Source organism: Corvus brachyrhynchos, unplaced genomic scaffold (assembly GCF_000691975.1).
Source record: "Corvus brachyrhynchos isolate BGI_N302 unplaced genomic scaffold, ASM69197v1 scaffold3, whole genome shotgun sequence".
Taxonomy (NCBI): domain Eukaryota; kingdom Metazoa; phylum Chordata; class Aves; order Passeriformes; family Corvidae; genus Corvus; species Corvus brachyrhynchos.
Genome location: NW_008237619.1, coordinates 10,966,741 through 10,977,715, shown reverse-complemented (window position 1 = coordinate 10,977,715; position 10,975 = coordinate 10,966,741). Strand labels below are relative to the sequence as shown.

General features: G+C 40.1%; 2 protein-coding genes across 2 annotated transcripts in view; one reads left to right on the top strand and one right to left on the bottom strand.

Annotated features, from left to right (window-relative positions):
• Nucleotides 1–7,059, top strand: part of BLZF1 (basic leucine zipper nuclear factor 1) — a 14,072-nt gene extending 7,013 nt beyond the window's left edge. The window contains exons 6-7 of the transcript XR_001861260.1: nucleotides 6,744–6,869; nucleotides 6,968–7,059. The gene's annotated coding sequence lies outside the window, so the exon portion shown is untranslated. The remainder of the gene's footprint in view (nucleotides 1–6,743; nucleotides 6,870–6,967) is intronic.
• Nucleotides 1,765–10,975, bottom strand: part of CCDC181 (coiled-coil domain containing 181) — a 12,221-nt gene continuing 3,010 nt past the window's right edge. Inside the window, exons 2-6 of the mRNA XM_008631775.2 lie at nucleotides 7,819–7,979; nucleotides 6,387–7,298; nucleotides 4,262–4,408; nucleotides 3,472–3,626; nucleotides 1,765–2,620 (exon numbers count right to left, since the gene is read on the bottom strand). Of these exons, the coding sequence (XP_008629997.1) occupies nucleotides 2,500–2,620; nucleotides 3,472–3,626; nucleotides 4,262–4,408; nucleotides 6,387–7,298; nucleotides 7,819–7,956 (1,473 nt within the window). The 5' untranslated portion in view covers nucleotides 7,957–7,979 and the 3' untranslated portion in view covers nucleotides 1,765–2,499. The remainder of the gene's footprint in view (nucleotides 2,621–3,471; nucleotides 3,627–4,261; nucleotides 4,409–6,386; nucleotides 7,299–7,818; nucleotides 7,980–10,975) is intronic.

The window sequence follows — 10,975 nt, the reverse complement described above, 5'->3', positions numbered from 1 at the left end:
CTTTGTCTTTTTTCCATAATGGATGGGTTTAGCATTGGAAGTTACATGGTTTCTGCTTCTCTACCTCTTGAAGTTAGGGACTGACAGGATTTCTGTAGTCTCTGGGATACTTCTACTACTTCTCAATCTGGAAAGCTACTTATTTTCTGATACAAAGGCAAAACAAAAAATGGTATGCTGGTCCAATTTGTAGAGCACAGAGATGCTCTTGACTATTTAACGTTTATAGTCTTACTAGCAAATCTTAATGAATTTCCCTCAGAGAGGGAGAGACAGAAGTGTAACCATACCAAAGCAAATGAAGTGCTGATCAGTTATGTCTAAATTTAAAAATAAAGTAATGGTCAGTTACATGCTTTTTTTTTTTAATCTTAGCCAAGGTGATGAACTGTCCCCAAGTCTGTGTTCAACCTTTTACATTTAGTTATAAAAAGGAGTATGTGCAATGATTCTTCATAGCTGTAAGTTCTGAAAGCAAGAGTATATGCAGTGTCAGCCCTCCTGTCAAGAAGGAGATGAAGCCTGAATGAACTTTAGCTATAATTGATAAGTAGTAGGTGGTTGCAAGTGGGGTCTAGAAGATTCAGTGGGGTGAGTTTATTTTTGTGTTTCCATAGAGCTGAAATAATGGCTTTCCATTGTGTCAGCTTCTAGAGTGAAGCTGCTGCATAGCTGATCCTCAGCAAAGGCAGACTGACGTACTTCCTTCAGTACACAGCATTGAAGCCTGGCCTGGCATTAGGACTCAGTCCTTGCCCAAGGTCTTCCTGGTTATTATGGGAAGATGAAGATAAGCACTAAGTTTGCACAAAAAAAAAAGTATTTTTTTACTTGTATGGTTTTATAATCTTGATGTGGATTTGAAGTTCTTGACATAGGTTTGAAGAGAACTTTTAGAGACAATCTGCTAAATCCAAAGAAGCCTATTTAAGTTTCTTAGTTTCACCCCCAAATTTACCATATGAAGCTGTCTAGTTTAGGGAAAAGGTTTCTGAAATGGTTGTTTTTACCCAATTTTCCTTTGAATCTCATACCATGATCAGAGTATGTAAGCTGTAAGTTCTTGCTGTTGCTGGCTCTGCTTTGGTTTGCATGAAGAAAGCTACAATAAACTTCCTTTGCTTGCTTTCAAGTCACAGTTTTGGATTTAATGAAGTCATATTTCTGACCCTGTTTTCTCTGTAGCATAAAAGGAACTATATGACACTGAACTGTAAAACCCTTCACTCTGCTGTGTGAGGCAATGAACAGAGAACCACTTCTTTTGTAGTTTTGTGCAATTAGGGAGATGGTGTGTGTGAACCTTTGCAAACATTCCCCCTGGATTTGCTTGCTAGACACAGGAAGCTCTTCTTGCCTTTGGTGTCAGGGGAAGGTACTGGAAGGAGGAAGGCACCTGTTACTTATGTGTCTTATAGCATGTGAAATTTTCATTTTGTATCCATGTTCACTCTCTATGCTGGCAAAAGCTGCAACACAGCAGCCTCCAGTCCAACACCAGTACTCCCAATATGCCTGTAAGTAGCTCCAAAAATAACCAAGAAAAATACTACTAGAAAATCTGCTTTGCATCTACTACAATTCTGTCTGTTTGCAGTACTCCCAGAATACACTGTGAATGTGGAAAAATTTAGGAGCAATGCCAGGACCATGTAATCTGTTGGGGAATATAGTTGGACAGAATGCTCCTCTTCTTTCACTAACTTTATGATTTCATGAGTGACTTTGGCATGTTCTCTATCAAGAGTTCACAATTTAGCTGGGTAAGATGATGTTATTTGCTAAATTTATTATAATAAACATTGACATTTATATAAGGAACCTAGCTTCCTTACTATTGGAAAAGGTCATAATTTGCACAAGCTTTTAATTCCATGGAATAGAAAACTACTGAATATGACTCACAGAAATAAGTTTCAAAACCTGTTGCACGTTCACCTACACATTAGTCTTCAATTACCACTTTTCCAGGAACCTAAAAGAACACAATCCTCTGGTCTAGAGCTGGTCAACAGATCAATAGGAAGTGGTACAAGAAACATCATTTTCCAACAACATAACACCTTGCACAGTCTTAATCACTAGCAGCATCAAACAGCAATATTAATCCACCAAAAATTCAACATTTTACACAGTAGCCTGCATCCAGGAATCCATGATGGAGCTGAGTATAAAGTGCCTTTTAAAGAAGGGAATGTATTTACCACCCTCATTACATAGATCTTGCACTCATTTAGATTTGGTTAAACCAAGAAGATCCCTGAGTTATGCATTAAAGCAGGCTTTTCAACTAAATTACAAATAAATAGATAGGAAAATCATTGTCACTGAAGGTAATTGTTAAACTTGCCTGAAAGCTTTAAAAACACCACAAAAAGTCAGCTGTAAAGACCAAAAACTCAAGCCATAAAAATTAAGAAGATTGTCACCAAGAACTCTGTGGCTACATCAAATTTTCAACTGTAATGGTCTGTGAAGCAAAAGGATTTTGGCTCTGAACTAAATATAGTGCATGTTCCGCATCCGTCTTGCTCTTCTGGCTTCTAATCTAAGCTGCCTGGCTCTCTCTTTAGCAGCTAGTTCTGCTGCTCGTTTCTCTTCTCTCTTCCTTCTCAGCCAGCTGTGGAGAGAGAAAGGACCAGAAATACTGGCAGTCGCAGTTTCAAGTTTTACATCATCCATTCCAAGGAGACTTGTCCCCCCACTTAACTGGAGCCCACCCTGTCTTGTAGGGTGAAGTTGGGTGTCATGGCTGAGACAGTCTAAAAGCCTGCCACACCCAAACACAGGAAGCATACTTTCCCACCCCAATTCCCCTGCTTTTGCACCCACCCATCCACCTCGAAAAGCAAGTCCTTTGGAGGCATGGTACCCCCAAGAGAATTAAATCTGACAGTGGGACTCATTTCAAGAACAGCCTTATAAACACCTGGGCTAGAGAACATGGCACTGAGTGGGGGTACCACATCCCTTACCATGCACCAGCTGCAGGCAAAGTGGAACGGTGCAATGGATTGTTAAAAACTACCTTGAGGGCACTGGGTGGGGGAACTTTCAAAAATTGGGAGCAGCATCTAGCAAAGACCACCTGGTTAGTTAACACCCAAGGCTCCACCAATTGAGCTGGCCCTGCTCCCATTTTGTTAAACTGGATTAACTTTATGTTCATTTAATGGACTGAAACAACCCAAGCTTGGTCCAGAACAGGCAACGAGTGTCTGGGGAGAAGATCCCTTTTTTAGTAAAAGCAAGTCACTCTTTTCAGCTCGGGTTCTGACAAGTAATTTCACAGCAGTGAACAAACAACATCAAGGATTGATGATGTATTTTTGCTAGGGTGTAAGTTTAAAAGGACATATTCATGCAAAAAAACAACCCTCCAAAACAATGAGGACTTCAGCAGCAAAGATGTTTTGACCTGACAGACTACAAAGGTTTCAAATATGGTTCCTTAGGAATGACCCTACTCACTCTCTAAAAGCTCTGTCGCATTCCTCTGCCCTTGGAAAATAGGGCACTTCCTCAGCTTGGCGTCTCAAAAATTCTATCCGTTTTTCTCTCACATACTGTTGGTGCTTTTTTTTAAGCCATAACCTGTAGGCTTCTTCTGGATCCCTGTTCCTCTCCTAGTTAATAAAAAAGACACATATACACAAGGCTTATCAGTAAATGACCTTTAGAATAATCACATTATAATAATTTGTTTTGTATTCTTCTGGCATGTCCCCTCTATGAAACAGACTTTATAAACACATGATAGCATATGCTAATCTGGCATAGCATATCTACATGAGCAAGCATTCAAAGCACTGTGTTGAAAAAAATACTGAATTTAGCTTTTCAAGCCCATCCCTTAAAGCAGGAAGAGCTTTAGAACAGTATCTGAATCTCCAGGTTTTGATCAGGTCATGTGCATTAACTGCTTGCTAACAAGTTCTGATGGTAAGGAACACACTCCAGAGAGTCTTCTGGCTGCTTGTTCACTGCAGGGTTCAGCCAAGTAATTCTCCCGGTATATAGGAGCATCACTGTATCCCGTGTGATTTTATAGCTAAGTTCATGCTTCTACAATGCAAGCCACCCTGCCAAGCAGAAAAGCTCTAAACATGCAAGTCTAGCTCTTCACTGAAAACAATGTAACAAGAACATTTCCCATCGGTGTAAATTTTCATACACTTAGCTAAGAACACAGGCTTAGAATTTGGTTTTCCTATTTAACAAGAGCACTATAGATCCCAGTTCCACATTAGGGAGACCTTACTTTGATGCTCAGCTCTTCCAGCTGCTTTGCAAGACGAATTCGCTTTTCTTCTTGTAGTTGTTCTTTCTTCTTCTGTAACCACGCTCTAAAAACTATGTCATTCTCTCTTCTCCTCTCTTCTTCTAGCTCCCTTTTCCTTTCTTCTTCCTTAAGTGGAAGGAAAAGTGAATAAACTTTTTTAAGAGAATGATCTTAATCTTCAGAGACTGTTGCAGGCAATAAATAAGCCATTTGAATTGCATGAGAGACACACTAAAATACAGATGAAACAGGAATACTCGAAGACTGCATCACAGCTGATAATACCTTTAGGAAGAAATTGCTTGGAGCACTTCTGTGGTTTGTGATATATTCACATACTTTCAGTCTAATCCCTTTTGTGGATTAGATTCCATTTCCATGACACATCTCAACTCACAGACATTAAAGAGCATCAGGTGAAAACTCTTAAAATTAAGGTCTGCCCAATTGCTCTGATTAGCTTAGAATCACTTTAAATTGATGCATTTTTAAAATTAATGCAGCCCTCAGGCTTGATGGACCACTCAACCATAAAGGATATTTAACAACCTATGGATTGCAGGCACTACCTTATAAATAAGGAGGTTTTTTTGGAATGAAGTTGTAATGTATTTACTTTAGGAGTATTAATAGCTTCAGGCTTTTTTCAAGTGTACAAAATGAACTGATATGTACAAAATTGAGGAAAGTTTCTTTTAACTTATTAATTACATTTTAGCTAATGATAAGTATCTACAAGGAGGAGAAAAGTTTTCAATTAACGTTTCAGAAAGCTGATTAGAACACTTTCTACCAGGATTTACTCTCTTTGAGACAAAAGCTACAATCCCTACTCATTTCAATACTTTGAGAAATCTAATCTTCTTGCAAATAGATGATGTTCCTCCCACCTACACACAACTTTCACATATCCTCCAAACTTACCATTTCTGATTTATTGGAATGAAATGAAGCAGCACCAAAATGAAGCAGATGGATTCCAGTAATGTCAAGAAATGTTTCATGCCCATGAAATCCATCACAGAATGGAAGAATTCCATTCCAGAATGAAGAAATAAGGTAACACGTCCTTACCTTTCCGTAAGTCAGCCAACAGAGGAAGAAATTTATCACACACAGTTAGGAAAAATAACCTTCCTTCCCCTCACCACACTACCTTTTACTTTAAATACACAGAGCATGGTGTCAAGAGATCTAGTCTTGTGTGCAAAAAGAAAGCACTTCAATTGCTTGTCACATTTCATACCCCTCATCACTGAGCTGAGCCTCAGCAACCTTTTCAAATAAAGCAGGCTAGAGCTATTTCCACAGATAGAAAGCAACCTTGGAAGCTACTTAGCCAGCTTAATTAGTACATCATGGCACAGAAAAACGGCAGATGCTTCGTGCTCTTTTTTATAGAGCACCACACATCGCAAGTTACCTGTTTGTAACTGTATCATCATAATGCAAAGAGAAGAAAACCATCTACGTTTTTTAACTCTCTGGTAAAGATTTCTGAAATCCCTATTACAGCTGTCAGAGGCTGACTCTCTATTAAATGTAATTTTTTTTCTGTGTAAGGAGCTGAGAAAGAATTAAAAGGGTTCTCACAGTCACTCTGCTGGGTAAATGTTATATTATGACTGAACACTCTCCCATATGATAATTTCCTAATTCATACCTCTTGAGTACCCAAATGTGCCCCTGCCTTACTGTGGTTAATGCAAACTTCCTGCACTGCAGTACAATATGTGCAGATGTGACACCACGTGCTACGTTCCATAAACTCTGGGACTGTAACAGAACCGAGGTAGAGAGAGAGTCAAGAAGCAAAAGCAGTAAGAAAAATAGAACAGAAGAAGGCCTATTTATGAAGGATATATTAAATAAATACTTCATTTCTCCTCTGAGCAAGGTATGATCCTATGCCACTCTGAGAAAGGAGCTTTGAGAGATTCTATACAAACACCAGAGAATTATTGTTATTGTTATTATTATTACTACAACTACTACTGCTGCCTCTTTTATCAAGGAAGAATGGAGTAAATACCCTGAGCATGTGGTCTTTGTGGAGCACAGGAATATGATGGTCACTGTGATTTCCTTTTCTCTATGTATTTACCTCTCTCCTCAGTCTTTCATTCCTTTGTTCTATCTGCTTCCTTAATTCTTTTTGTCTGGGAGTAAGACTGTAAGTGGAGCTTTTCACGGGCATGTGTGCAGACTCAGTCTTCTGTGGACTCTTCTGTTTTCCCAGATCTCTTGCAGCACTCAAAGCAGAATCTGGAGGATGCTTAGAGTTAGATGGAGGCATTTCTTTCATTTTAGAGGCAGTGTGAGAAGAACTGGAGAGTGAAGATTTTGGAGATGTTTGTTGAGTTTCAATATCTGTAAAAGAAACACTTATTGGGGGCAAAATGCCCTGGCTTTCAATATCACGTATACTTAAGAGTTCAAACTTTCTATCTTTTTCCACTAGGATTTTAGCATCTGTCATTTCATCATCTGAGCCAGCACGTGCTGAAAGCGATGGGCGTTTCTGTCCCATGTCATTAGAAATACGCAGCTGAGACAGCCTCCTTGAAACATCATCTCCTCTTGCAAGGTCAGTTTTACCAACTTCAGCATTTTCTGGAGGAGGAGCTTGAAGATCCACCAACTCATCCTTAAATTTTAATTTCCGTTCTCTGTTTTGATCCACAGGAGCCTGATTTTCCAGCTCTTTGTTGGCTTCTTCAATCCTTCCCAAGACGTAACGCTTTATTTCTTCATCCTCTTCCTCATTCAGATACTGCTCATTTTCCAGCTTGGATTCCTGGATAAAGCTTTCTCTCTCACTATCAGATTCGTGGTCCTCCTGTTCCGTATCTGCCCCGGATTCCAAATATTTTTTACTAGAGTATATCACTTTCACTTTTACATCTGCCTCTAAAAGCTGATCTAGATTTTCTTCCATTTCCTTACTGTCTTCCTCAAAGCTGTCTGCAGCTTTAGGAATTTGTGCTTCAATATCCTCTTCATTTTCTTCAGGATTCTAAAAAAATTAAAATAAACTAGTCTCTTCTCTCAACAAAAGAATGGTTATCAAAGAAAGAGAAAAGAAACAGCAAGAGAGAAGAGCAGTACAAACTATCTGCATTCTAAGCCAGGCTGTCAAATAGTGCATGTCATAACTAACAGCTTTTTTGGCACTAACAAGTTTCTTAAGTTTCTTCATGTTCACATTTGCACAAAGTTTAACTAAACAGTAAAGTGATTAGTGACAGCATAAAACCACAACGAGCGTTGCACAAACACTTAGAGGAACCCAGAAGTACTTTTGAAAAAAACATATCATTTTCAATGAACACTGAATTGTCTGCTTTAAGGATATTATAACCAAACTAACCAGTTCACTGAAATGTTTTTCACTATAATTCCAAATAACCTTCCTTGTCAAAATTCAGTGAATGCACCTATGCATTTCAAGCAATACTGAATTTGTGCCTACGATTCCAAATATTACTCAATTTTGTCTTCTAAATAACACAACTAGCATTTAATGCAACAAATACCTCTTTTTCACCAAGGTTTTGGGTTTTTTCTTCATCAGTTAGGCATTGAGGGTCATTTTCAAAATCATCCTCATATTCTGCATTTTCTGTTAAATCACCGACATCTGCTGGATCTCCTTGATCTTCCTTTTCACTCATTTTGGTGATGTGTTAGTTTAATACTACAAAAAGGAGAGGGAATAAAATGTTTTCAAACTCTAGTGACACACAAATACTGATGTCTCGTGGCACCCACATCAACTTGTGAGCAGTATTAATACAACCATGTCAGACAGTGCCACAGCACCTCAGGACTAAGGATCACTGATGGCTTAAAACATGAATGGTTTTGGTCTTTCCAGCTCCGGCTACTGGGAGAAGGTTTGAATTAAAGCAAATCAAGGTGATTTAGTCAGAGCTTAAACTAGAACTCATGATCTTTTAACAGTTAGCCTTGTGCTTGGACAAAGAGATCACTATTTTATGTTAGCTAGAAGTACTCCAAACTTCTTGCTTGTATCTTATCTTGTTTGTATCTTACCTTGTTTAAATGCAATGTAACTTTAAGCACTCATTAACCTGTTAATCAGGCTGGATATAGTCATGCTCATGACAAAACTGAAGATGAGCCACTATAAGGACTGAAGCTTTTAAACAATCTTTGGACTGCATAGCACACAGGTGCCAGCAGCTCCTGAAGGACTGCTTAAACGTCAGTGCTTGGTGCTCCAGGCTGACTGCCTGCTGCCCCTTGGCTCAGCTCACTCAGCACAAGGCATCAAAGACACAAAAGGTTAAAGATGTGGACACAGTCATGAGCCTAGAGAGCTGATTCTGCTCTTTTTACAGCTTTAGCCCCTCATCATTCCTTCAATAATTTATTACTTTTTACAACAGCAATACAGAAGAAAACATTGATTATTCAAAAGTTCCTGTTCTTTTTGTACTGTCTGCTGTAGGCTGGAAGGTGCCACTTCTAGATGTCTCTAATAGGACAAATCTGTGTCATTTTCAACGTACTAAAGATCATGATTGTTGTGACAGGACAAGGAGTAATGGGTACCAATTAAAAGAGGGGAAATTTAGGTTAGAGATTAGAATGAAATTCTTTGCTGTTATGGTGGTGAGGCACTGGAACAGATTTCCCAGGGAGACTGTGGCTGCACCATCCCTGGAAGTGTTCAAGGCCAGGTTGGATAGTACTTTGAGCAACCTGGTCTAGTGGAAGGTGTCCCTGCCCATGGCAGGGAGGTCACAATTTGATGATCTTTAAGGTCCATTCCAATCCTTTAACATTCTATGATATGATATGGCAAGACAATATGGGGTGTAAGAGTTAGCTCTGACTCTGGATGGCCCTAGAACAGCAAGACAGCTCTTGCTGTGTAACCATCCTGCCCTTCCAGACAAGGATCACAGAATAAGAGAATCAAGAAGGGTTGCACCTGGACTTTCAAATCCATCTATGCATTTTGTAAAAACCCTTTCATCCAGCAGATGTTGCTTAAATTCTTCCAAGCTTTTAAGTTCTGATGAGCATTTCTGAGTTCTCAGTTATTTACTCTCAGGAACACCAGCTCTGCTTCTTAGAACTCTGTATTTCATGCCGGACAAGACTGATGCTCTTTTAAACCTCTAAACTTAGTCAAGATTTGTTTTAGAGGAAAAAGTGGTAATCAAGCTGGGCATTTCTTGCTGCAAACTTGTTTGTACAGAAACTTTTGAAAGCTCTTCTTTTTCTTTAATTCACATGTTGTTCAAGAAAATCTGGCAGTTTTTTCACTTCTTTTTAGCTACCACTTGCCAGTGGAATCACTCATTCACACTAGATTTCTCAGAATTTAAAGTTTTAGAGCTCGTTCAGACTGTTGCCTTGGCTTTCCACACTGTATCTATTTCCCTCATGTTTTTCCTGCACCACCTCATATGACATGTAATGATTTTTGCTGGGAAATGCCCCTTTCTTCACAAATATCTTTGGTTTGGGTGATGACATACTTGGGATTTTAATGGAGGTTACTTTGCTCTAGTGCATATTCAGCACAAAAGAACTATTTCCCTGTGACTTCATTATTATGATAAGTGGATACAAAGGCTGCACAGAGAAGTTGTGCCTTTAACAAAACATGTTCACACCAGTCTGTGGCACTCAATATGAACACATTGAACACACTGTTCAATTAATTTAGGTTAAGTGTAATGATGGGGATCAGCATAAAAATCAGCCTTTCCTGTTGTAAGATAAAGTAGCCATGGCTGAAGAGAGAATTTCCAATTCAATGTCCTTGTTTCATAGAATCATAAAACGTTAAGGGGTTGGAATGGAGTTAAGGTCATCAAGTCCCAACTTCCCCTGCCATGGGCAGGAACCCCTCCCACTAGACTGGGTTGCTCAAAGCCCCATCCAGCCTGGCCTTGAACACTTTCCAGGAATAGGGCATCCACCATCTCCCTGGGCAACCTGTTCCAGTGTCTCACCACCCTCACAGTAAAGAATTTCTTCCTTATATCTCACCTAAACTTCCCCTCTTTCAGTCTGTACCCATTTCCCCTTGTCCTGTCACTGCAGTTCCTGACAAGGAGTCCCTCTTCGGCTTCCCTGCAGGCCCCTTCAGATCCTGGGAGGTTGTAATGAGGTTCCACACAACCTCCTCTTCTGCAGACTGAACAGCCCCAACCTTCTCAGCCTGTCTCCATAGGGGAGGGGCTCCAGTCCTCTTACCAACCTCATGGCCTCCTCTGGACTCGCTCCAACAGTTCCGTGTCCTTCTTATATTGTGGGCACCAAAAAATCGTGAATCAACTCCTATTCTATTTAGGATATTATGGTGTAAAATGATTCAACCTTAAGAGGGACCAAAAGTATTCAGAAAATCTCAACTCTTCATCCTCACCTGCTTCTGTTCTACTTGGGGTGTGTCCGTGGGGGGGTGTGAGCTGCGAGCACTTGTTCGGCACAGCTTAGTGACACCTCTACGTGGTTACACTCAGGCACAGCCACAACAAAAGGCGGGACAGTGCGATGGATTTCTGTCGCTTTGTCCCTCTGCACTAAAACATACACACATACACAGACCCACGAAACCGAACCCCACGCGGGTGCGGTGGGGAACGTCCTCACCAGCATTCCCTGCTCCCCTGGGACACGCCGGGCCCCGCCCCTCCCGGCCGGGGGCGC